This window comes from Nymphaea colorata, chromosome 9 (assembly GCF_008831285.2).
Source record: "Nymphaea colorata isolate Beijing-Zhang1983 chromosome 9, ASM883128v2, whole genome shotgun sequence".
Lineage (NCBI taxonomy): Eukaryota > Viridiplantae > Streptophyta > Magnoliopsida > Nymphaeales > Nymphaeaceae > Nymphaea > Nymphaea colorata.
In genome coordinates this window covers 17672828-17700416 of record NC_045146.1, presented here as the reverse complement: position 1 = coordinate 17700416, position 27589 = coordinate 17672828, and the positions used below count along the sequence as shown (strand labels likewise).

General features: G+C 38.2%; 3 protein-coding genes across 11 annotated transcripts; 2 read left to right on the top strand and 1 right to left on the bottom strand.

The window, feature by feature from the left end:
* The first annotated feature begins 7048 nt into the window (after nucleotides 1-7048).
* LOC116261159 (phosphoglycerate mutase-like protein AT74) lies at nucleotides 7049-8856 on the top strand. The gene is made up of 2 exons (XM_031639792.2): nucleotides 7049-7926; nucleotides 8059-8856. Exons 1-2 carry the CDS (start codon nucleotides 7470-7472, stop codon nucleotides 8505-8507), a joined length of 906 nt encoding a protein of 301 aa, XP_031495652.1. The 5' UTR covers nucleotides 7049-7469; the 3' UTR covers nucleotides 8508-8856.
* LOC116261161 (peptide methionine sulfoxide reductase B5-like) lies at nucleotides 8694-12507 on the bottom strand. Its single transcript, XM_031639793.2, has 3 exons — nucleotides 12041-12507; nucleotides 9259-9415; nucleotides 8694-8979 (listed from the first exon to the last, which is right to left on the bottom strand). Exons 1-3 carry the CDS (start codon nucleotides 12376-12378, stop codon nucleotides 8830-8832), a joined length of 645 nt encoding a protein of 214 aa, XP_031495653.1. The 5' UTR covers nucleotides 12379-12507; the 3' UTR covers nucleotides 8694-8829.
* Nucleotides 12508-14875: 2368 nt separating this feature from the next.
* Nucleotides 14876-26961, top strand: LOC116260503 (SAC3 family protein B). Of its 9 annotated transcripts, none has more exons than XM_031638901.2 (16): nucleotides 14876-15062; nucleotides 16245-16406; nucleotides 16723-16935; nucleotides 17230-17340; nucleotides 17676-17909; nucleotides 17987-18103; nucleotides 18201-18481; nucleotides 18886-18986; nucleotides 19089-19304; nucleotides 19378-19605; nucleotides 19809-19900; nucleotides 19980-20073; nucleotides 22856-22948; nucleotides 23026-24032; nucleotides 24132-24246; nucleotides 24810-26961. In XM_031638901.2, exons 1-16 carry the CDS (start codon nucleotides 14929-14931, stop codon nucleotides 26475-26477), a joined length of 4866 nt encoding a protein of 1621 aa, XP_031494761.1. In that variant the 5' UTR covers nucleotides 14876-14928; the 3' UTR covers nucleotides 26478-26961. The 9 variants fall into 9 exon arrangements, with proteins under 9 accessions (XP_031494761.1, XP_031494760.1, XP_031494759.1 ...); XM_031638900.2 differs by having other exon boundaries at nucleotides 16167-16406; XM_031638899.2 differs by having other exon boundaries at nucleotides 16161-16406.
* Nucleotides 26962-27589: the final 628 nt, after the last annotated feature.

Below are 27589 nucleotides of genomic sequence, written 5' to 3'. Positions count from 1 at the left end.
TATATATATATATATAGAGAGAGAGAGAGAGAGAGAGAGAGAGAGTGTGTCAATATTGCTGGATGCAACATAGTTGTTGGATTGCTAAAATAAGAATTTGTCACTAAAAAAACCCATCAGCAATGTTAATATTGTGACTTGGTTTTGTAGCAACATATTTTTAAATTTTAACCATTCAACAACATCTATAACTGGGCAAGATTGAATTATATATATACACGAAAGAAATTAAGAGATGGGACCCATTTAAGTGCTGGAAGGTAAAGTTGAGTCAAAACTCTATTCATTTTGTGGGAGAAATGAGGGTTTAGATTTCTCCATTATGCGTCCAAGAGAGGTGGCATGTGGTTATTGAAAAAGTCCCACTCACCTTTCGTCTTTGTCTTTGCAATTATGTAAGGAATGATCTCATTCTCTGCACTAAAATCTTACACCTACCACCTTTTTTAAAGAAGCGAAAGAAACCTTCTTCTTACTTACAACTACAAGGTTTAAGAAAGTAGATTAGATTATTATTTTAATGTTCTAAATCAAATTGAAGTATGACATCGTTCATTTTGCGGGAAGGGGGAGGCTTCAGCCTTCACTCGAGCCGTGGAACTATGGAATTGAGTGGATCAATACTGCCAATAAATGGATCTGGTAATCTCGTTATAATCAGTGGTGTAGCTACCTTGTGACTGGCGTGGACAGTTGCCCACACCAGTCTCTTAAAAGTATTTTATTTTAAAATGAGAATCTTAAATATGTATCCTTATATATATATAAGTGTTCCTTGGATTTGAGTATTTTTAAACAAGTGCCCCTCCAGCGAATTTTTCTGGCTCCGCTATTGATTATGATCATTATCAAAACCAAACTGATTTAAGGAGCTTCTTTCCAAAGATTGAAGCATATCTGGCAAGTGCCACACATATTAATCTTGTCCCAGTTTGATCAGAATCAGCCTTGTCCTTTCTAGGACGCATGCAACATGTCATATTTGAACTCTTTTTAAATATATATACATATTTATATTTATAATTATTTTTTATTTATTTTTCGCTTTTTGAAGTGACTTTTTTCAATATTTTTGGCTGATTCACCAAATTAGCAACCACCGATTTAGTTTGCAAAACTGATTTTACAAAACTGCCCTTGACCTCATTTAATTTGATGGCTCAGAGTTAGATCATTTCTCAAGGTGTGTGGAACTCTTTTTGGCAATTAAAGTGGTCTTCATTATTAAATAATTAATAAAGAAAAACAATACAAAAAAAAAAAGAGGATTTGGTTGCCAAACTTGACTGGTTGCTAGGGTTGAAAGAGATAGCAAGTTGATTAGATCTCATCTTGATTAGATGGATGGTGACCTCTTCCTCAAGTTTAGAAGTCAATCAAGTGATTATCACTCATTAATTCCAATGCAATTAGTATATTGCACAAAGGCCGAACAATATTTTTCAAAAATTTTACAGTATATCTGTATTACAGATGATATCCATTATCTAACCACATGATCATGTAAAATAAAATTGAAATCCGAATTCGATATGTCATTTCACAATATCAAATCAGACTCAATTATCTATTTAGATCTCAAAATTTTCCTTAGCGCATTTGAAACTTTTTTGGCTGGAGACTTGTATATGATCCATTGACATCCCTAATATAGAGGAACATTACCTCTACTATAAGGCATCTTAAACTTCAAGTAAAGGAAGGAGAGATTTACAAGTGGTACCAAGTTGGCCCAAACAATAGATGAATACATGTTACCCTGTCAGGTTCATCAATCTAGCTTTCACATGGAGCACCATTGGAAAAGCATAAAGAGGGTTGGATTCCTTAAGGAGAGTGCATTATTGATAGCAATTGCATTACTCACTCGAAAAATGGGCCAAGGAAGCCCCACAAATCATACATATATTCTAGAGAGTTGGATTTGTTCAAATACCCGAGCCAATATCCAGTCTGGATAAAAGCTTGTCGAGATCGACCTTTGATTAGTTCGGGCGCCTTTGGTAACAAGAAGTCTACAACTTTTAGAACATAATGTTTCATGAATCTGTCTCAATTTTTTGGATACACATCTATATAAATTGTGCTTGAAAGAAAATAGTGTTCTTGTTATCAAATGCTTCCTTCTGAACCAAGTTGGAGACAATTATCAACTTTCTAACACCTTTTACATATATGAGAATTATTCAAGAGATTGTCGCCAACATCTTGATTCTTCAACAGACACAATCTACAGTGTTCTAAGGACATTGTTTTCTTGTTCCAGAGAATGTGTGATATAGATACTGCTCTTAGTTCTAACGATTAATCACTGGACAAGTTGTATACATAAAGAGAAGTTCAAACCACATTGATGTGCACCTCTTACCCAAGGAGTTTCTTTGAACGTCTAGAACATTGCGTTCGCAGACCATCTCAATGTGGTGTTTCCGCAATTGTAGGGCCCAGGGGCGGAGCCAAGGGGTGGTCTGCATGGGCTCCTTTCCCACCTCAATTTTTTTTTAAAAAAAATTGCATGAGAATTAAAAAGAAATTACTTGTTTTATATAAAAATAAATGATATTTCGGCCCTAATCAAAATTTAGAAACTTTAATTTGACTCCCCTCATAAAAAATTTCTAGTTTCGCCCCTAATAGAGATGGACAACAGCTCGTAAAGAATAGTACATGTTCCGAGTTGATCAAAGTATGTGTTCGGCCAGTTTTGGTAAGACACGTTGAAATGGAGATGAAGGCAAAGGCGAGCATTGGCATGTGCCATGGTGCCCTATTCTTGGAGTGCCACGAATACGCCAACTCGTTCTTGGTGTTTTAGGAACGAGTGCTTTTGAATGAGTGAACATTCTATCTCCAGTTTTAGGTATACATGTTTAAGTTTTTTATTTCGTTATTATTTCATAATCATCTTCTTACTAGATTTGTTTGTGTACATCGAAATATTTTGACTACTGCAGTTTGTCATTGGTATGGTACTCTTGAGGAAAATACTCTGCATATCCTCCGAAATTGTAGTTCTTCTCAAGCTATATAGGTTGTCTATCTTCATGGGGCTAAATTGTTAGAGTTTAATATGGCTACTTGAGAGGTTTGGCCGAAAAATAATATTTCTAGGCATCACTTTTTGGTTAACAATATGATTTTTTGGTCTATTTTCTTTCTTTTGCTTCGCTTGTTGGCATATTTGGTAGTGATGAAATCGAGTTGTATTTAAAGAAGGATTTTGTTGGTCTAATGATGTTTTATTCCACATAGCTGTTTTTATTAAATAGTTCAGAAATTATATGGCCCAACTTCGATTACCCCAACTTAAAGTTCAAACATTTATTGCATGGATGTCACCGCCCTTGGGTTTTGTTAAGTTGAATGTTGTTGCGGCTGCTAGAATAAATCCAGGAGGCTTAGTAGCTGGTGGTTTATTTCGCAATGATAATGGAGAATGATTATTTGGCTTCACTTGTCGGGCAGTTTATGGTCATATAACTAAGGCTGAACTTATTGTTATTATTTATGGTTTGAAATTAACTTGAGAACGTGACTTTCGTAAAGTTATTGTTGAATCAGATTCCTTGTTAGCTGTGAATAAGGTTTTAAAAGAAGTGTAGCATCATGACCTTTTATTCCAGATAGTGAAGCAGTGTAAAGAATTGCTGATACGAGATTGAGAGTGGTGTGTCTTACGTCATACATATAGAGAAGCTAATATGTGTGCAGATTTTCTTGCCTCGTAGGCCTTTCAAGGATCTTTTGGAGTGACCATTCTTACCAATTCACTTGATCATTTGCATCAGTTGATTGATGAGGATCTGATTGGTGTAGTTTGACCTCGTGCTATATTAATTAATGTAGTTTTAAATCACTCTTAAGTACCCAAAAAAAAAAACACAATGTTCTTATCAAACACTCAATCTCCGGTTTTAAGTATTTACATGTTTATCAATAACGCAATATTCTTAAGATCCCTTGTTTGTTGGAATTTTGTATTTGATGTCTTCGTAATTAAAATAACTTAAATTAAAATATAAGTTACAATAAATTACTATATATGAACACGTTAGGATGTCTACATTTTATTTAAAATATTTTTTAACAAATAAAAGTTTGGTTTTTTTTTTCTCTATTTACCAATTATTCTACTTTCTTGCACTCCTAATTATGCCGGAACATACATATTGCCAACTTGGAATTGAATTCCGTGTTTGATAAATTTCGCAGCTCAGGCATCGAAAACCTAGGGATCTACAAGACACTTATTTAAAAGCAGGTGGGAAAGGAGCGGCTCAAGACGAACTGCTTTTGCACGCACCCCAAAACAAATCTCAACTCCTTGATATATATATGAGCGTAGTGGTAAACAACAACCAATAATTTACCTTTTCTTAAAACTAGAAGAGTTGGCAGAGTGAGACGAACCATGGCAGTCGAATTTTTTGTGTTCTCCCATTAAAGTTTAAAACAAATGTGCTTCATTGACCTTAAGTTTTTTCTTTTTTTCTTTTTTTTCAAAACTTAGAAGTCATAAATGAATGAGTTTCTGTGTGTTTCTTTCACTTAATATCTGCGGTGATTTGAGATTTATGGGTTTAAGTTCAGAATTCTGCCCTCACTTCCCTCCCCTCCTTTCTAATCCAATTTTAAATTCATGGTTTTTAATATGTAGCATATATTTAAAATCGATGCTACTGAGATTCATGATTCTTCACAGACTTCATAGCCAATAGAATCTAAATTAATCCACGATAGGCGAAATCCACAACTGTATCAAACTATGGATTTCAACTTCTACGCCCAATTAGGATTTCAAATCCACACTTTCATGTAAAAGTGTGGATTTGAAATCGATTTTTTTTTTTTTTGGGCAAATTGAACTTGAAAACAGTGGATTTGACGCACGCAATCTTAGTTTGCTTAAACTCGGGATCTCTCAAAACACACATTTTTATAGAACTTAAAATCTGAGACTCACATCTAAACCTATTAATTTAAAGCAATGCTGTGGGAATCACTCAATCAGCCGTGAATGAACTGTGGCCAATTCAAAAGTGCCACATATCGAGTTCAAATTATTTTTTAAATTTTTTTATTTTTAAGCACATTTCACACATTTTCCATCAATTTTTTAATGACCTTTTTAGTATTCTTGGCCGGCTTGAAATGGCATGAGTCATATCCAGTTTGGTGATCGATTAATTTTTTAAATTTTAATATTTAATATTTTTTGTATTATATTAGTTTTTAATATGTTTTCTTTATTATTTTAAAAGTGTTTTTTAAATATTTTTTGGCTGACCGATTACCGATAGATCCTACAAGTATAATCAGCCAAGCCATTGAAGAAACCTACTTTTACAACAAGGGTTTGCAGTAAATTGTGAAGGGATTTTGGAGTATTGGTTGGGTATTGACTGAATCTGAGACGCTTGCGTCCAATATATCCAATTTGAATCGGATATTCGATCGATCCAATCCGAAAAATCGGATATGGATAAAAATTTAGTATCCGATTAAAAAATTGGATCAGATTCAGATTTAATAAATGACATCCGATCGGATTTGTTCAAAATTCGGATTCAGATATGACTTTGCTTTATTCGAATCTGAATCTGAATATATGAATATCCGAAAAAGCGGATATGATTAAAGATGTATCCGATCCGAATCCGATCTATTGACATCCCTAGGTGGAAGCACAACCCTCATCCAGCAACGTTGAGTTAGTCGCGAGTCTGAAAGAAGGTTTCAACTCTGGAGTCGAGTAAAAATAGTTAAAAAAAGCATGCTATTTCCAATTAAAAAGTAATTTTATGGTGGATTTTGATCGTTATCTAACTTAAATCAACGGGCCGATATAAATCCTTCAATCTGAATTCACAGATCTGGATCTTATTTTAATTCATATATAGGCTTTGCTCAATAATGACATGAATCTTACTGCCTAACCACAAGTGAGAGGCTAAGCTCCTTGCTCTCAACAATTCATTAGGTTTGGCCGACAGGAAGAAGTGGAATTATTTATGTCAACGGGCATGAAGGGCTTATTATTTCTGTCAACTGGGATAAACTTTCAAAATGGCTTTCTTTTCTACAAGAAATTAAAGCATATTGGCCAATAGCTATAATGTCAGACCATATCTGTCAATTAAGTATAATGCAGTACCTTGTCGACAAATACCGGTTTATACATATTTTTAGTTTTAAATTCAATTCAAAATATTATAAATTATTTCTTTAAAAAATTCAAAAGCCCAACAAATGTAACAATGCGTATCGGCCGATACGCCGTATTAGTATCATCAAAGAGTACAAGGATACAATATCGATAACAATATTTACAACATTGCCATGACTTTGGTGGTCTCGTCACAATTCACAACTCACAAGGGGGGGTGGTCACTGGTCACGATGAACTCTTGGGATCCAATCAACGTCATAAAAAACTCAAATTAAATCAAATCGTCTAGAAGTCGGTCGGTTCAGTTGAGCCGGTTATAAATTTGATCGAAAAATATTATAATTAATTGCATTTTTGAGATACAAATATTTTAAATAATCACAATAAAAATTCAGAATATTCAAAAATAAACAATAGACGAACATGGCATCTTAAAGCCAAATCGAATCTGCCGATTTTGATTGGGAAAAAGGAAAAGTTGCTATTCAACCAAGTCCGGCAGCAACGTTCAAAGTCTGAAAACATTGAACCGCCACGGATTTCCGTGTTCAACTTGTTGAAGGGTGAAAGGCTCGAAAAAAATCGTCCACAAGGCTCGGTCCTCGACTTCCTCACGTCCACACGACGCCCAGTTGCAGAGCAACAAGACGAAGAAGAACAACAAAAGAGATAAGTTCTAGCCAGGATCAGCATTTTACCGTAATTACGAATAAGCGACTCATATTTCTTGTTTGTCTATGAACAGTCATGGTTTTGCTAAAATTTACCAAATAGTGACCAGCCACTCCAGCCAGCCTATGATCTTGGAAGCATGTACCTTTTATAGTTTCCATTTTCCTTGAAAACTTTCACTGGTTTTGCATAAAATAGACCTACGCCCGTATCGGCCACAAATTTAAATTTTTTTTTTCAAAATTATAAAGCAGAAAAATAAAAAATCTGCCGATGATCATCGGTGGATGTGAACTTGCGTCGCTTGTCAGAACGCTGCTCAAGAGCGGTCAAGAAACGGCACCATTCCGAAAAAGAAAAGTTGAACGTAAAGAGGAAGCCCCCCAAAGTATCTCTCGCCACGTATGCATTTTTATGCCGGCCGTTCCCAAAACATCCCGACTCTTCTCTCCCAATCCCCATGGGAGCCAGGAGCTAATCCGATTATCCGGGGGCTCGAGGCCATTTCAACGTCCAGCGTGAACGTTCACACTTGTGATTCCGGAAGAACGACTCCGACGATTCGTCGATAAATAACGACGAGGGACGACGATGCAGAGGGAGAAGCGAAGTGTCTGAGAGATAGAGAATGGGAGTAAATCGGATTCTTCCGAAGCGGATTATATTGGTCCGGCACGGCGAGAGCCAGGGGAACCTGGACACCGCCGCCTACACGACCACGCCCGACAACAGGATACCGCTCACGCCGGCAGGGATCGGTCAGGCTCGGGGGGCCGGTGAGGAGATCCGGCGGATAGTCACCGAAGGACGGGCAGCGGGGGAGGAGGGCGACGACTGGGGGGTTTACTTTTACGTGTCGCCTTACGTCAGGACTCGGTCGACGCTGTCGGAGATAGGGCGGAGTTTTCGGCAGGAAGAGATCGATGGGGCGAGGGAGGAGTGCCGGATCCGGGAGCAGGATTTCGGGAACTTCCAGGTGGAGGAGAGGATGCGAGTCATCAAGGAGACGAGGGAGCGGTTCGGCCGGTTCTTCTACCGGTTCCCCGAGGGCGAGTCGGCGGCCGACGTCTACGACCGCGTTACCAGTAAGAAATCGGCCGCATTCTCTCTCTCTCTATCTCGGATTTGAGTTCCGAGAGAGGAATTCTTTAGTCGGATTCGGATCTTTGTGTGTTCCTAAAAGCTTTGCTGATCGTAGTCGTGTAAAACTTCTACAGGTTTCATGGAGTCACTGTGGAGGGACATAGATATGAACAGGATCAACCGCGACGGAGTATCCAATTTCAACCTAGTCATCGTCTCCCATGGTCTCACCACCAGGGTTTTTCTCATGAAGTGGTTCAAGTGGACCGTGGAGCAGTTTGAGCACCTTAACAATCCGACCAACTGTGAGGTCCGGGTCATGCAGTTGGGCACAGGCGGCGAGTACAGCCTACTAGTTCACCACACTGAGGAGGAGCTGGAAAGATGGGGATTGTCCCAAGAAATGATAGCTGATCAGAAGTGGCGCGCCACAGCCAGGAGAGGCGATTGGAACGACGATTGCATATGGCACCTCAGCCATTTCTTCGATCACTTCAAGGAGTCGGACAAGGATAAGAACTTGGAAGAAGACCAGCAAGACAATCTATGCCTAACTGATGGAAGCGAGATCGTGAAGTGCTAGTATCTGCAGCTCATAATCAATTTTGCTTGCCATTAGTTTCAACAAGGAGGATGAAGATTTGGGGTTAAAACACATTAGCGATAAGCTCCTCGAAGCAAGCTATGATCACTTGAGCAGTAGATGATCCAAAGAGATAGACCAGAAAAACAGAATTGTGGCGTAGAAGCATACATAATGAGGTACAGCTAACAGCAATGCGTCACAAACTTGTATTGTAACAGATCACCATCACACTGTGTATAATGTTGTAAGGAGTCATATTATTGTCTTAGAAAGTTGTTGAGCTGTTGTGTACATGAGTCATGGACTAAACAGAAATTTTCTAGGAAGCTGGTACAAACTTGATAGAGATGCTATTGACACAGTGACGTTCATTGGTAGGAGTTGGGAAGCCCTCACCTTTGAACACATGGCCTAAGTGTCCACCACAGGCTGCACAGGTGATCTCGACCCTCCTTCCATCAGGATCAGGCTGCAATATTACAAGAATAGGTGAATCGAAAACGACACACATCGACTTCAACCCAGTAACTTGAATTGCTCTTCCATAATAGAAATGGGAAGAGTCCAATGAAGGAAATTCTAATAAAGGAAAGAGGGTTAGATGGCTCATTTATGCAAGTGACTGCCTAATAGGTGAGACCTGAGATGTCCAAGTTCATTAGGGTCTCAACAAGTAACCAATCTCAGAAATATTGTTCATAACCTTCAAATATAAAGTGGTCCTAAAAAAGGAAAGAAGGGGACTCACACTGCGGTGTATAGCTCCCGGAAGTCCCTCATAAAATGCTGGCCAACCGCAGCCAGAGTTGAACTTCGTAGTTGACTTATAAAGTGGAGTCCCACAACCTGCGCAGTTGTATATTCCATCTTCAAAGAACTTGTCATATTCGCCAGTGCCAGGATACCTGCGAAAGGTTCATCAGCAGACAACTCTTTAAGTACGCAGCGCACTTACACTACTTGTATAAGACCAATGTAAGCTTGCAACGTGCTATTTCACAAAGACAGATGAATTGAGATTGATAGAAGTTAGAACTGGATATCAACCCAGTAAACGTGAACTACTCTTGAATGATGGGAGTCCAATGTACAAAGTAAAGTATGCTACTTGCTTGTAAAATCAGAAAGTTCAACATTTCGCACATGAAAAATGAGGTGATGAGAAAGTTAGAACTTAGAAGAAACCGATAGGAGATATAAAGCAAAGAGCTGCCACATTGCATGTGGCAGTAAGAATGTTGAATTCATGCTTTCCACATAAGTTCATTATCGTAGTTCTCAAACGATGCATGCCAAGAAATGGTACTAAGAACACATACACCACAGTGAGCTTAGAAGGTTCCATCCCACCAATGCATGGTAACAATGAGAAGCCCTAATGGTACGAGAAGAATAGTGACTCCTGCTTCAGGCATCAGGCTGCAAAATCGCCTTTACAAAGCAAAGGGGAGCTTCCTCTTGCCTAGTCCCACCTTCGGTTAACGGCAACCGCTGATAGGTGCTTAGACGGAGTCGCCCCATGACAAATGATGACAATCATGCAGAGTGTTGACAAACAAACTCAGAAGAGGCCATAGAAAATGGCAGCATGCCTATGCGTAGTCCCTCATAATGGTTTTAACTTTTAACAAATGCAATGACTACTACCTTGTGCTAAGGCAGCAATTCATTAACTCCTTTACAAAAAAAAAACATAGCTACAAGATGTGAAAAGGAGTGGGAAGTGAAACAAGAAGTAAAAGGACAGGAGCTGACATTTTGAAGATGAGAAATCGGTTTTAGAAAAGGAAAGCAGATATCCTAGTAATTATGAATAAGATGACTCAAATAATTGAACTCAATGCGACCTTGTAGATCCACAATCCACACCCACCATAGTGTTCAAACATGAGCATGTGCTGATCAAGGACATCGCACAAAAAGAGAGAACGAAAACACCCAGGTGCTTGTTTGATAGAAGTACTATCACACCCACTGTCTATCCAAGAAAGGCATGCTAACTTACCTGAATAACGCCTTGAAATATTTTATTTGGAAAATACGTCAAGAGCAAGTTTTAAACTAAGTTTGTTTTGACCTGAAGCTCATACCTAAGCCAAACAAGCTTATCTCCAAAGACACAAAAATCTTGGAGGAAAACATGATTGCTTCTGTTGCAGACATGTGAACAACCAGAACGCTATGGTCCTAACAAAGCATCACACTAGTAACATATACGGGGCCAACTCAATCCATTACACAGAAGCTAAACCTCTATTTTGAGGCGTTAATATATGTGATTACCATAACACTGACCAAAATGAGATAATACATGCAGCAGGCTTTATTAGATATAATCCAAGGCAGAAATGATCATTGTTATGCTTATGGAGGAGATGAAATACAGTGAAGGTGTATCTCTTTCATGAGGGGTAAATTGATCATCAGAAGAGGAATTGTTCCAAATATAAACTTGCACTTCCCTTCTGGATATAATTTTTGTCCATCTACATGGAGAAGTGATTGATTCATGTAACTAGACCCAATTCAGCTCCTATAGACCTGGTACTAAAGTCTACAAAGTTGAAATACGAATAGAGCATCCAAGAATTAAAAGCAAGAAAATAGGAAAAAAGTATTAACTCAATTAGGCCTGCTGATTGCATCATTATGATTGACAAAGATACTCAAATCTACATTGAAGCCGATGTTGCAACATTTCTATGCAGAATCAACAACAAAGGACAAAGTGTAATGCAAACACTGATTGATCAAACCGGAGGAGGGCAACAGATCAAAGACAAATGGATTGTTAGAATAACAAATTGAAAATCCAGGTACTTGAGAAAACGATGAATCAGCAAATAACTATATTAAAAAGTAGGACTTAATCAGCAGGCCACCATCTTTCCCCAACCCCTTCACCCTACACCCGTAGATAGGTAGTCTCCACCAATATATGCATCAATCAACAAACTTTGTTGGACAGAAATATAACATCTGAATAGCACGCATACTGCCTTGACATCATACTAGTTTCACGTAAGACAAGGAGAACAACGGATGAATTAGAATATTAAACCAAAACTATAACAAATAAATAATATGAAAATAACACAATATGTCTGAAGAATAGCATAACATACAAAGGAACTTCAAGACAAGAGGCCATGACTCTTTAGGAGTGAATAGCGATCAGCATTTAGCAGCTAAAGACAGGCTGATGAAACGTGTCACCGAAGAGACGAATATCCAGAAAACTCTTCACCCGGGTAGGCCTAGTCAACCAGATATGTGAACCATGATGATGCAGAGGAAGGCAAATCCCCAACAAACCATGACCAACACAGTCTCAAAAATCATCACATAGATACCCTTAAAGTGACCAATATTATAAGAAAAAATGTTCAAAGGCCAAGAAATCTTATCACAGACAGGGAAGAAAAATGCATGAACAAACAAAATTCAATTTCCCAAAGCCAACACATAGAACGAAAAGTAGATAAAACTCGCTTTACATTCTCTTTCCTTCTTTTTTGCGTCTCACTTACTCTGTCCCCTTTTGCCTCAGGATTCTGAATTGCTCAGGAGAAAGAATGGCCATCCATTCCTCCTCTGTCTTGTTCACAGAATCAGGCGCTGCCATCGTCGCTCCTCCCCTCGTCTTCCTGTCAAAGAAAGGGACAGAAGTAGTGCTTCTGCTTGTGGAAGTTTTGGACAAGAGGGGGATGGTGGTGTTAAGGTGCGAATTGGGTACAGAAACGAGAGATGGTTGGGAGGAAATGTGGCTGAGGAATCGAGAAGTTGGGAGTAGGGATATTGGGGAGGTGGAGACGAGGGAGGTATTGGAAGAAGGTGGAGTTCTCAGTAGCTGAAGGACCGCCCTCATTTTCCACCGCTGGAAGTACCGTGCGAACCGTAGGCCAGGGAGATACTAAGCATGCTAGAGATGACCCTGTAATCATGGAACACAAGGCGAGGCAATTTGTGGATAACGGAGACTTCGCTGACTGCTAGTTCCGGGGAAGCCTTCATAAGTCAGCTCGAGACTTTAATGGCTTACATTATTGCGCATCTTTGATTTACTGTAAACAAATGGCACGAATAACAAATTCACTAGTTAGTTAAACTGTTTACGGAATCCGGTAATATAATGTTTGAAGAATCTACTTTAAATTTTGAAGTAGTTATTGGGCAGTAACAAGTTATTGGGCAGTAACAATCTAATCTATTATAAGTGTTAAACAACCTTTTAGATAAATAGTGTTTAGTAGTAACGCTTTGTCATTGTATGAATCCGACTAAAAGATTGAAAGATACATGAAATATTTGTTTGTTTTAATGCTTCATAAATCTATATTAGCTATTAGAACAAAATCATATAATACTAATAAAGTGTTTTTGCTACCAAACAACCTCTTAAAGTATTTTGATAAACATAATAGAATCAATATGTAACTATTTCATGAATATGACTTAATGACTTAAAAGATCTGAACAAATTCATAGAAAATCTTTAAGTGTTATATGAATCTCATAAAACAATTACAAACCTTTTTATTTACCTAACATGCCTTTAGAAGCTATTTGAAAACAGTAATAGGATGTTGCACCCTAAAAATAGGTACATGTTCATAAAACACTTAAAAAAGTGTATCATGGTGTGCCTCAATTTTTTCTACATATCATAGAACAATAATATATTTATTGTTACTATTACCAAACAACCCCTGGATGCTTTTTATTTGGAAGTCAAATTTTACAAACCAAAACGTTTAAACTAATTTTAAATTTTATAGTATTTTTAAGTACCTTTTTCTATTTAAATATTATAGTTTTGGAGTGGAAAGGACAGTTGTAAAGAGAAAAAAAATAAAATTAAAATAAACTCAAATAATAAAAAAAAACCTGGATATGTGTATTGTATGCATATACACCAATAGAGAGAGTATGCAAGAGTAGAAACAAAACTAATTATCATAAACTACATTTTTTTTTTTGAAATTTTATAAATGTGATCTTACAAATGGTTAAGTCGAGAAAAGATATCAACTTGAAAGTTTACGGCGAGTTTAGATGACACTTTTAAATGTCAATTTTGAGGCAAAAAGACATTAGAGGTGAGTTCGAGTGATTTTTGAAAGTGAGTTTAACGATTTTTCTAAAAAACATGAAACTTGTGTTTTTCTTGTGACCTAGACACACAAACAACATTTCAAAAACTGATTGAAGAATCAATTTGCAAGAAAACATGGTTTTTAGAAAATGTTACTTTTTAGAGGTACCATCCGAACACAAGTTTTTTTTTTTCTCAACCATTGATCAATATATCCACACCTTGTAATAACACTAATAAGTTGTGGTAAAAATATTATAATTTTTATGATTAAACTTAAACTTATGTGTTTTTTAATAAATAGACGGAAAAAACACATTAACAAGCCAGATAAATTTGTTCAGTATGTAACTTGAGCTGTCTCATCATATTCTTTATATCATATGTGATATATCAATTAGCACTTCACTTTTTAAGGGGTAGTTTAGCACCATCACCACTTTATGAGCGTGTTATGAATTTGTTTAAAGATTAGGACAAACTTATGTCTATTGTTATATGAGTTTAACATGTTATTTGGCAGCAAGAACAGCAAGAACACCTTGTGAGTATTTCATCGATACGTTTTAAAGATTGGACAAACTCATAGTGCGTTTGTCGAATTAGCTTAATGAGACTTACATAATGCTCCTGTTGCTAAACAACTCTTTAAAAAACGAAAAAAAGATAAATGCATACTGAGTGATAGATTGAAAAGTTAATATATACCATACACTGGAGAACCACTAATCTCACGAATACAATTATTGTGTTTGTTTCACTCATTTTCTTTATTAAATTATATTAAATAAATAAATAAATAAATAAGATTTCGTATAGCTGATGGTAGCAAAGGTTTTGTATTTCATAATATATGTAATTTGATTTATAAGCGGTCCTCACATAAATTGATTATTGTCTATAAAGTTTCTTAATCTACATTTTCCCTCCTCTCTCTTTATACGTAGAACTGAAAAGTTGAGAGGGCAACTTTTAACCGAGTTGGATCTAAATATGGCCCTTGCAATGATTGGGGCTCAAACGGAAACCGATATTTGCATCGAAAATTAACAATTTTTTGATATTTTACTGAATAAAATTAGTTTTCGATATAAATTTATTAAATATGCAGTTCGAATTTAATTGAGACGATTGAATAAAAAAGAAAAGGAAAAAGAAGAATGGGTAATGAGCCGAGATATCCCATAATAGCGTATCGGTGATACGCTAATGAAATACAGGCAGCATTTCAGCCATTTATTGAAAAACCAGAAGTTGTTTAAATCGACTCGCTCGTTTTTGAACAGCGGAGAGGAGAGAGAGAGAGAGAGAGCGCTTCCTGTCATGGCGCTCGATGGGTTCGGGAGGAACTCGGGCCCCTCTGCACCTCCCAAATCCCCAACCCTCTTCGGAAATAACCCTCAACCATCGAAGCCATCGCCGCAATTCGGTTCCGGAGCTGCCCATAAGCTCCAACAGTAAGTTTCATTTTCTTTTTTATTTTTCTCTCTGCCCCCCTTTTTTGCTATATCGTTCCTGGATCATCAATTTAGTTCTATTTCTTTTTTGTGTTTTTTTGGAAAACAGTTCTTGCTGGTTTTCTTGTTTAGCTTCTTATATGGAGTACAAGAAGGTAGCGTGCTCGTGAATTTAGCATTAAGTTTCTCTAAGAAACTGAACTCAGCAGATTTCATCTAATCGATTTTGAATGCTTTTGTTATTGGCCGTTTGAATCCTTATGGTGTTCTAGTAAGATGGCGCTTCAGGTCGCATCAGTATAGATTGATTGAGTGAGTTTGTTTGGCCGTCTGTTAGTAACTTAACTAGAATAGTGCGGCAGATCCGGCATAAGCACGAGGAATCGGTACGAAGGTATTATGGAGCTCAGAAACAGTGGGGTCTTGCTGTTATTCGGATAAAGAAAGGATTTCCTCCTTATATTCAACTTTTTTTTTTGCTCCCGAGGGAAGTGACGGTGGTCCGTTGCTGTACATACATGCGAAAATGAGATTGTTGTTCTTCTTTGGCTTCGCCTCGAGGGAAAGAGTGGGGAACGACCCGATGTATTAGGTTCTTACGGGTAATTATGTTTCATACGCAAAAAGGCGAGATACTTTTAGATTCACCATGTTAGCTTTGCGATGGCAAGTTCAGGGAACACATTATTTGGATTTATTCTGGAAGCCTAATATGGACGAGTAAGCGTGTGATCCATGGTTACGAAGTAGGTACGAAGAATGTGAACTCGTCGTCCATTAGAATTTATAATTCGTTACATTGGTCGCTGGAATTTCCCTAGAGAAACTCTTCTTCTCGAAAGATGACTAATTACACGAAGATGAACTTAACTGCGTTTGGGTATTTGTAGGTATCCAACACCGGCTAACTCGGGCTTGATTTGCCTTGAAGGCGGTTTCACTTCCCATCTGTTTTGGTCTCAATTCAGTCTATTTGTTCTTACAGATTTGGTTGTTTCTTGTATTTGTTTATTGTTCCTGTTTGTGCATATATGTGTATAATGCGTGGGTGGGTGGGTGCGTCAAGGTGGAGTTCATCTCATTGTCTCAGTCTTTTAGTGCCAGGCCTGCCGCGCTTGGTCATGAGTATGGTGCCCAGCAGAGGATTTCTTCACATGGTTCTATTTCTGTTGCTTATGACAGTCCAAATCCTCCATCTGATGCATGGAACTCCAAGACAGTGTCCCTGCCAACGGTGACTGATTTTCCAGTTTCAACAAGGATGATTATGAAAGGCGATCCATTGCCTTATGGACATGATGCATACGCGACTAGCACAGACTTTACACAAGATAAAAATGAAAGGTGGTTACCGTTCAGGGACAGCCGTTGAAAGACTTGAGTACTTTTCCTCTTTTGCATAAAACTACTTTTTTGATTCAACTATTCTAAAGGACTTAACATACATAGACACACACCCACACACAACAGACGGACAGAAAGACTGAGAGTGAGATATAGTAGTTATGGTCCTCATGGAGGATTTACAAGAGTTTAAAAGAGAAAAAAGAAGTCAAAGGAACATTGTTGGTATACTTACACCTTAATTATGTTTGCTGCACGTTATTGAGCATTAACCCTGTGCAGTTCTTGAGTATCAGATCTGCTATTCTCTTTGCAGATATCATGAGTCATCAAGGTTTCCTCTCAATCATTCTGGTCCGATTGCTTATATAAAGTCGAATCCTCAACCTGATGGGTGGAATGCCAGGCATGTGTCTCCACCCAAGGTTTTAGACTTTCAGGCTTCACCAGGGCCTATGCCAAGCACACTGCCCCATCTTCAAGGTGTGTCAGCATCCAAACGAAAATTTACAGAAGAAAAAAGCAACAGGTGATTGTTGAATTTTGTTAACATTAAATTAGTCACTTTTGGTTATGAGTCATGACAGCACTTTGTCATGTTACTTCATAATGGTCATGTTGCCACTTGCTGTAAAATGCATACAGTTTTCTTTTTGAGGACAGTAATGTTTTGACCAAGTTGGAGAATCTGTCCAGTATGGGAAAAAAGAATATAAAACCTTGTTATATGTTTTCATGTATTATGTGGTCTTCCTAACCCATTTTTTAGTGATTGTAGTTCACTGCTGACTAACAACTGCAATAATAAATCTTCTTGATTCAGGTATCCTCCAAATGCTGCTAGTGATGTTCCGAAGAGAACGACGTCTCCTGTGCCTCATATAGATGAACTTTCAAGATCTAACTTTCCATTTGTTCAATTTGGAACTGAAAAGTGAGTCAAGATTTCTTGAAAAAAGAATGTACAGAACTTGGTTGTAGACTGCATGGGATATGGAATAGTATCATGCATAAGATGTGCGTCTTCTGGATTAGTGATTCCCTTTATGCCTCACATAGCCTGCTAGTTTTATGCGGGTCCTTCAATCACAATGATTTGATGCCCCATCGTAGTATTGAAGTTGAAATAACTTCAATACCCATCAGCTAGGACTGAGATGTTATGGAATGTTTGTTGATGCAGGAAGTGTTCAATTCTTTCCATCTAACCTGATGTTATTTTGCTTAAAGAATGTGTTTCACAGTTTCACTTGAATATTTGAATGTCAGGTCTGGTGCACCTCTTGCTAGATCTAGTTTTTCGCCCAACTCTCCGACTAATGTTGCTAGTTTACCTCAGCAACAGGCATCAAATCCTCGATTTGATGGACAGAGTGGTGGCACTAGATCTCCTCCAAAGGCTCCTAGCTTTCAAGTTCCAAAAAGCACAAGGTCTCCTCCTTTGGCTTATACAGATGAAATCTTGGCTCCTGATTTGCGCAAGATGAAAGATGGAACTGAAAGGTAACCTGTTTGCCTTTTGCCTCTTAATTTGTTTCAAATGATATCGTTTACTGATTTGATGGGATGTTGAAACCTAGATCTCCTCCAAAGCGTTCTAGTTTTCAAGTTCCAAAAAGAACTAGGTCTCCTCCTGTGGCTTACACAGATGAAATTCTAGCTCCTGATTTGCACACGATGCAAGCTGAAAGTGAAAGGTAAGTCTTTTGGTTTTTGTCTGTATCAGCCTAGCACATTATTATCTCATGAAAGATCTCTTCAGTTCCCTCAGTCTAGTATAAATTTTGAATTCAGAGAGGCTCAGGCAAAGGCAAAGCGATTAGCCCGTTTCAATGTAGAACTGAAACAGCCAATTAGTAATCTTGAGCATTTCCACAAGCATAACCCTGCTGGTGATAGAAGTGATCAACGTGTACATGGAATAAAAAAGTTCGTTCCTGAGGTTTCTGTTGATGGACCAACTTATACTGCAAAGGGAAGCCCGTTGGCTGATTCTGATGCTATGGATACTGCATCCATTTGGAATTCTGAATCAAACGGTACCATTGTAGGTCTATGCCCTGATATGTGTCCTGGTATGCTGCTCTTTTCTCTGCTTTCAGTTACTGTCTCTCTCTCACACACAGTTCACATACAAAACACAACAAGGAAACCACATTACTAATGTTAAAGGGTGTTTGATTGCCCCTGAACTAAAATCCTCAGGATTTGAGAACCGTGGATTTAAGATCAGACCCTCCTCCTTGCGATCTTAAGTCTGACCTTTTCTCAATGCAAAAAGGAAAATAAGGATTTCACGTGTGGATCTTAGGTCTGATGAACCATGAATTTATTTGGATCATTGCATGCCACATCAGATCCATGGATTTTAAATCTGAAGTACTCAGACACCCCTTTAGTGAATATTCACTTTGGTTGTATAGAACCTTTAGAAGTATTTTGTTTGAGCTGTAATTTTTGTGCCTTTTCCATCATCCAGAGTCAGAAAGGGAAGAACGTGAACGCAAAGGTGATCTTGATAGATGTGAACGTATGGATGGAGAAAGAAACCAAACAAATAAATGGCTTGCTGTTAAAAAGGTAAATGAATGACTCTTAACTTGCCATCTATTTTTTTCCCCAGACCATTCTTTTGTATATATAGGAGGAAATATGATCAAAGTTCTTATATACTTCATGCAGTACAATCGGACTGCAGAGAGAGAAGCCCAGCTGATAAGACCTTTGCCAGTCTTGCAGAAGACAGTGAATTATCTTTTGAATTTGATTAATCAGCCATATGATGATAAGTTTCTTAACATATATAACTTTCTGTGGGATCGAATGAGGGCAATTCGGATGGATCTTCGAATGCAGCACATTTTCAATAGTGATGCTATAACGATGCATGAGCAAATGGTCTGCTTGTCTGACTCTTCTTTTCTCGAGGCCAATTTTCCCTTCATACTTATCACTTTCTGTCTAATGCCAGATAAGGTTACATATCATAGCAATGCATGAATTCTGTGAATATTCAAAGGGGGAGGGCTTTTCAGAGGGTTTTGATGCACACTTGAACATTGAGCAAATGAACAAGACTTCAGTGGAGTTATTTCAAATGTATGATGATCATAGGAAAAAGGGGGTTGTTTTCCCAACAGAAAGGGAGTTCAGAGGTTATTATGCACTGCTTAAACTGGACAAGCATCCAGGCTACAAAGTAAGTTGGCTTATTTAATTCCATCACTAGTGCAAGGTTTTTTAGGTTCTGTTCTATTTTGCTTTTTTAACAATAAGATATCCTCCAAGGACCAGACTGCTTGTGGGCCTGCTCCCTGGGGGTGGAAACCTAGGTGAGCTCTCAAGTCTCAACACTTTGATCACACATTTGCATCTCTTTCTGATAGAAGTTTTCTGTCTTAGGTGGAGCCTGCAGAGCTATCACATGATCTAGCCAAAATGACTCCAGAGATGAGAAAGACACCCGAAGTCCTTTTTGCTCGTGACGTTGCAAGGTATTGATGCAGTGACTGTTCTATAATATTCAATGCCACAGATATTTACACTTTCTAAGCCTTTCATATGTGTATCCAGAGCTTGCAGATCTGGTAACTTCATAGCATTCTTTCGGCATGCAAGAAAAGCAACTTATCTTCAAGCATGTTTGATGCATGCTCATTTTGGGAAGGTATTTGGTCTTCTTCCTTTTGTTTCTTAAAAAAATAAGCTGGTATAACTGTTTGATGACTTCTCATGGTTTTTTGTGTGTCCATCAGTTGCCTTTTTGTTTCTTTCAGTTTATTCACTATAGTATTATAATTTTATATTTAGAAGGACATTGAATAAATGGGTGCTACACCTAGTGTTTCACATATTTCTTGGCATTGGAGAGGGCACACTACAAATTATCATAAGCTTATCTTGTCTGACAAGTGCCAGCTTTCAAAATTAAAAAATGGTATTTCTCCAGCAACACCTCAGGCACAACGCTTTAGCACAAAGCACTAGTACCCTAATGAAGATAAAAGGAGGGACTAAATGCTTGGTCTAGTCCTTGCTTCTGTCTAAGAGAATTTAGTGTCGAGACCAGGCATATCCCATGTAAATTATTTTCAATAGAAAGGAAATTGTATCTTACATATAGGAAATATACTATAATAGGTTCATTTGTTTGAGTTTTACAAATAATATTTTGAATAAGGCTGTACTGAGGTTCTAGTGGCCATATTTGTCATTCAATGGGAGAAGTTTTCAGATGAGTGAAATGTTTACAAGAAAGGTCTATCAGTTCAATCTTTCAACTATTGTGGTTTTTGATATTGCAAGAAAATATTTTGTTCATTGGTTTTTCAAGTTCTTTGGAGCTCTTATTTGATTGTTGGGCCTTAATTAAGCTGTTATAGATGTGGCTTGTGCAGTTTCTACTTTTGAAATCTTTTAGCATGAGCACTTCTGAAACATGCTATCATATATTTTTGTGAATGACAGTTGTCTCTTATTGTTGAACTTACGTACTAGTACTAAGTGAGACATGCTCATGTTCATTCTCTTCATATTCTATTGTTGTTTCTTAGAGGGTTTTGTGATCTATTTAAAAGGAAATTGTAAAATCTTAATTGAACTTCTTGGAATTTTTTGCCTTCCGGTTGCGAGATATTCATTTAATGTGTCTGAGTTTCTGAAGAGATGGCTTGAGGTAGCTCAGGGAAATAATGATCAGGTTTGTTTCCATGATGGTTCTGAAGGTATGGCTTGAAGTAGCTCAGGGAAATAATGATAAAGTTTGTTTCCATGATAGTTCTTTTCTTGTCTAGCATATTTCCAAAATATGACAACTTTTAGATAAAGCTAGGTTAGTTAGTAGGCAAAAAGTGACATTTCTACCCTTAACTAATGTTCTCTCTCTCTCTCTCTCTCTTATTTTCCTAGTTAGGTGTCCTCTTTACTATTTAAAAGTCGTTCTTTTAATGGGATATTGATAATTGTCCTGATAGCACAATTTTTTATTATTGTATAAATTTTGAGTTAACTTGTAGAATTCTAATCTATCTATAAACACCTCCCTGACATTTAAATTTCACCAATTCACATTTGTAGTTAAGAAATAATTCTCAACATGCACCTTCCTCAACTCAACTGACTTTCCAATGGTTAGCTCAGAGGTTAGTCACAGCAAAATTACTCTATTTTTCTCCACCTGCTCTCTCTGTAGAATATTAAACATTGTGACCTCTTTCCTTCACAGCGTCTCTCTTCTTCTCCATCATCCTTGATTTTCTGTTCTTTAGGAGAGAGAAGTAGGATTAACATTTAGATAAAGTCGCTGTTTTTAATAAGTTCTGAAAATAGATACCTTAGATATTTGATTGGTAAATCAGACACTAATTAGGCTTGGAAACAACAATGTGATCTTTCCTGTGCAGAAGTTGGGAGATTTTCATAGTGGTGAAGTTTATGATTGGGGAGGTTACGGTTTCAACTTTCCACAATGATTTCTTGCATCCTCATCTGGATGTGGCTAGCTGGTATCCAACACCATGGCAGATGGGATCCCCTATAGAGCAAAGCAGAGAGATGCCACTTAGGTGGTACTGCTGGTTTCTCCAGGATGGACAACAGTGAACTAGTAGTTCACTACTGAGGTTGAGGCTGTGTGGTAATGAGTATAGACTTCGTTTGGCCACTAGGGTTTGTGGTTGAGGATGCCCACTACTGAGGTTGAGGTTATAAGTAGGAACAAGTTACATACTTCCTTCAGCCATGTGTGTGTTTGTGTGTGTGTGTGTGTGTGTGAGAGAGAGAGAGAGAGAGAGAGAGAGAGAGAGAGAGAGAGAGAGAGAGAGAGAGAGAGAGAGGTAATTGTACAATGGTAAAACCACTTAAGCGGCATGCTTTTGAGAATTAATGTAACAAAGTTATACCTGTAAATGTTCAATCACTGATGGGTTTTGTAAATTGGTCGAATTTTAGGCATGTTAATGATTTTCAGGATTCATCTGCGCCCTTTCATTATTATGTGGACAATCCTTGAAAAAGGGCAAGACTTCATTTTATTTTTATATGCACTTGATCGTTTTTGTTAACCTTTTTAACTTTAGATAACCTCAGAACCTACCTGTCTTGGTCAAGCAAAGGTAAAGCATGACTTCAGAAAAGGTTACAGGTTGGGATTTGCAATATATAGACGTGAGAAGGAAAAATTTGGAGAAAAACCCAATGATTATACAAGGTCCTTGAGTCCCGTAGTAGGAAATATGTTATAATTCCCTAAGCGTTAATCAGACTTACACGTTGGAAGATATCTGTTGACATATCTTTCCTAGTTTCAAGTGAAAATTTCATATTCCAGCTTGGTATGCCAGTCATCTTGTCCGATTTGTATTGTGCATCTAATCCTTTTAGCTATAAATTTGTGTTTTTTTATTAAGCTTCGTTTGTCTTTTGTATCATTTTTATTCTTGTTTATGCAGCTAAGAAGCCATGGGCTTGCATCACTGCACAGCGGTCTCCAGAATAATCAGGGAATTCCAGTAGACCATATTGTCAAATGGTTAGCTATGGAGGTACGTCTGCAGTGGTGAATACCTACATACAAAACCTTGCCTCCTATATTTCTACATTATAACTATTTTTTTCTCAGGAGGAAGATGTCGAAAGCCTTCTTGAGTATCATGGATTCTCCATTAAAAAATACGAAGATGCATATATGGTGAAGGAAGGACCATTTCTTAATAGTGACAAAGATTTCTCTGTGAAATGCTCACGTCTTGTTCACCTGAAGAAGTCAGCTGCAATCTTTGATGATGTTTTCTCCAACAAACTGCTTCTTTCATCAAGTAAACCAGAAGTAACAGTTTCATCATATGAAGCTGATTATAAGCCGAGGGAGTACAGCAAGTTACCTTGGCTTAACCATACTGAAGATGACATGGTGGAATGTGAAAATAAAGCTGATCATACTGATGATCAACAAGTATCTCTGCATGTACCATCTGAAGGACCCTTATTGACTAGTCCCAAAAGCATGAGTAGCTCATCATTGACCAGTTTCATGAGCAGGGGCTTGCATCAGAGCACCATGCCATTGGGAGCACCATCGCCAACCAGGCCCAAGAACAGAGATAGGGATCGGGTCTCCTTGCAATTTGGAGGACCATCACCAACAAGTCCCAAGAACAAAGATGCACATCAGATGTCCTTTCCATTGCCAGGGCAGTTGTCAACCACTTCCAATAATAGAGATAATCAACAAATCTCACTGTTAGGAGAGCTACCATCAACCAGCCCCAAAAAAAGAGGCAGTTACCAGGTTTCTTTTCCGCTGGGAAGATCATTAAGCAGTTCTAAGGTTCAAAATGATAATCACGTATCTGCATTTGGTCTTGCCTCAAATGAGAATGTGGTAAATTACCAACATATTTCTACCTCAAATGGAGTTGAAGGAATATTTTTTGATTCAGATATGGACCAATCACCTGAGAATGAAAGCACAGAAAATATCAGAAATGAAGAAGATCAAGAGGCAAGTATTTCTCATGATGATGTTCTTGAAGAAAGCCTCAAATTGCAAAAAGAATTGTTTGAACAAGAGGAGTTGATGAAAGAACGGATAGAAGCTGCCAAGGCTAAGCTGAGAGTTTTCCTAAGGTATGTTACTTGTCATTTCTAGTAAAAATGTAAAATGAGGTTGATGCTCAGCCTCAGAGACATTCTAATTGTGCCAAATTCATTTTCTGTTATAATCAGGTTATGGAAGCGGAGGTCATCAAAAAGGAAAGAGCTAAGGGAGCTTCAGAGGTTAATGTCAAGTGCAGCACTGAATTCCTTGTCGTTGGGGCCACCTATTCTGCAAAACAAGTTGGTAAGTTCTAAGTTCTAACCATTCTTGGTATTACTTTGCAAACGCAGACTCGCTGACCGTTTTCATGATTTTCAAATTACATGGAGAAAGTCCTTCAAGTATGGACATTTACTGCATAGTGAGCCTAGTATGATATGAACTTATGTACGATCCAAAACTGTCTTCAGGTCAAGGTTAAAACATGGCACTCCATAAGGATGAGGACTGACTCTTATTTAGCTAAAAATCATGATTTAGTGAATCAGATAAACCGTCTTTCATGCAGAGTAGTAGAGCAAACGGCAGTTATGGTTATGAGCTGCAAATGGACATAGGAAAAGTCATCTTTCATTGTTGTTCATTGGCTCATGGTTTCCTAAGGCCAAGCCAATATGCAATGGCACTGCACTAGCTGAGTTAGTACTTTTATTTGAAATTTGAAGTTTGATTGCCTTATAATTTAACCTTCTTGGCTGAAGCCAACTGAGTGTTCTGGTTAAAGCTGATCCATTAACTTCTCTTAGTCTTAATTTTCCGACTTTGGGTGCCTTGATTCTCTGATATTTTTCTTCAAATTTGTGCAGCCATTACATCCATCAGTTGAACTCAAGCTTGATAACATTGTGAAAGAACGAAAACAAAGGTGGAGAAAATCATGGTCTAGGGTTAATGTTTCTGAAGTTGTCCTCCAATTACTTCACCAAAAGAACTTGCAGTCAAAATGCATTTGCTGGAAACTGGTTCTCTCCATCAGGACAAAACAGATTGAGCAGCATTTTTCTGCTTCACATGAACAATATAATCAATTAGTTGGATCATGGTTAGTCTCCAAGTTAATGTGCTGTGAGAATGACACAGAGGATGAGATGATTGTTTCTACTTCCGATCTGTCTATTTGGAAGGAGTGGGCCAGACTTCAATCCAATTCTCAACAGGTTTGTTGTCTCTCTGTCTTGAGAGAGGTATTTTTTGATCCCGAGAAACCAATAAGTACTGCTGATACATTACTTGGTGTTAGTGGAGTGCTCTTCTTGGTGTCTGAAAGCAGGCAGTGGGATCTTGACAGGCTTCGATTACACAATCTCATTGCTTCATTGCCGTCTGGGTCTAACTTGCCCCTTCTTATTTTAACTGTTGGTATGGATGAGAAAATCAATCTTTCTTCCTTAATGTCAGACAATTTGGAGCTTTCTTCCTTGGATAAAACAAAGATACGTGGCTTCTCTGTGGTGAATTTGTCAGAAGATGGTGGACTTTACAGCGATGAGCATCTTAAGGAGGGCCTCAGGTGGCTGGCTGATCAGTCTCCTGTTCAGCCAGTTCTGCAGCAAGTGAAGACTCGGGAGCTCGTAGTAGAGTATCTGAATGTTTCAATGGAACAACTTGAAACCATGAAACCTTCTGAAGTCACTCCAGACCAATGCATAAATGCCCTTAACAATGCATTGGAGAAATCAGCTAGCGATATAATTTTGGCAGTGCAAGGGAATCCTACCAATTGGCCAGGTCCTGAGATTGGTTTAATCGATGAATTCACTGTAGAGGCCAGAGCTGTGGGTTTTGAGTTGCCAAAAGTTGGATGGAGTTCACCTGCAGCAGTTGAACATGTCTTGAATTCTTTAAGTTCCTGTAAGCTTCCAGAGTTTCCCAACAGCTTCTCTTGGGTGAACAAGGACAGTGAGATTCAAAACCAGAAATTGGCTCTAGAAAGCAACTTAAAATGGTATCTCACAGAGGCATGTGGAATGATGCAGGGGGATTTGGCTGCAAGAGAAGTTTGTTTAATGGTGCAGAGAGGTGCTACCCTTGATTTTGATGGTACACGTTGTCAGATTGTTCCTAAATGGGTTGTGATTTTTCGCCGGATCTTCAATTGGAGATTGATGAATTTGAGTTCAGTTGCTTATGTTTTGAAGCGTAGGCATAGGGCAAGTCCTGATAAATACAGCTGGTCAAGACAAAGGCTCGTGGCTGAACCATCACTTGATGAAATGATTGAGATCAGTTGCAGAGTGCCTACTAGGCAATGCCAACATCCAGAACGAGCCACGGAAGATGGAGAATTTAGGAACAGAAGTCTGCAGGGTGATGAGCGTTGTCTGGTCCATGAGATGGAACAAAATGATGGGATGGAGATACAACAAAAGAGAGAGTTGGCAGTGGAATCGAGAGAGAGCAAATTGAATAGTCTGTTGGAGAGATGCACCGTAGTGCAAAACATGATAGATGAGAAACTCTCATTTTACTTTTGAAGTTCAGATTATCGTGATTGCAATCTAGTTGCTGTGCTACAAGTCCTAAGCAGCTCCAATTTTTGAAGGCAGAATTGACAACAGTTTCAAGGGTTCTCGAATAATCACACTATCTCCATTTCGAGGCTTGGTCTGTTCAGAAACAAGTTTGTCATTTCCTATAACCAGATTCTGCCAGACCGTATTTTGGCATGGCCAATAGCGGGCAGGTTCGAATGGAGAGCTTTTCCAGTGTAAGAAGAATTTAAACAGTGGTTACAACTCTGAGGCGCTGTAAAGGTGGTTTTTTTCCCCCCGTTTATGCAAAAATTGTTCCGGCTCCAGCTACAGTCCAAACCTTGGACTGCCATGTGCCTTCATGTACATCTTTTTGTTTATCGACTCTCCGTCTCTCTCGGCTTTTTGGAGAAGATGTAGACATGGGAGTGGTTTCCTAGTACCTTTTTCCTGCTGGTTCAAAATGGAAATTTGATTTACACATCTATACCAGGACTAGAGCTAGAGCGAGTCATTTTCACAGTTCAGTAATTAAATATTCTTGCTCCTTTATACAAACAGCAGAATTTTGATATTTGTGGAATTTGGGTTTGTGCACCAAATCGAACGTTCTGCGGATCCTGTACAGGTTCGACTTTAATTACTCCTAGAGAGATAAACTAACCTACAATATTCACGAGGTTGTAGGACGATAAGTGATTTTCACTCTTCTTCATAAGGAAACCATCAAGAAGACCAAACTTTGGGGTGAGGCGATTTGATGGCGTCAGACCAAGTGAAAGTAAAGTTAGCAGGAAGACGTAAAAGTCTTCAAGTCCTCAATCCCCGCACACTTGAAGTGTGTCCATCGCTCCGGTAAGGTGTGTTCTTGCCGATAAGTATGGATACTATTCTAATTTTTCTATAGGGCTGTGGGCTCAAGGGCCATGCAGTTGGCGAAACTGCCGGAGAGTACGCTGTTGTGGTAAGTTAATAAGCAGTAAGAGGGAATTCAAAAGGATAAATCTCATGGAGTCTTTACTTTCTAAGCATCAATAAGTTATTAAATCGACCCTTACCGAGGTATCAACAAACTCAGGTTACGCTCAAAGGAAAGCTTCACGCCTTCATTATCT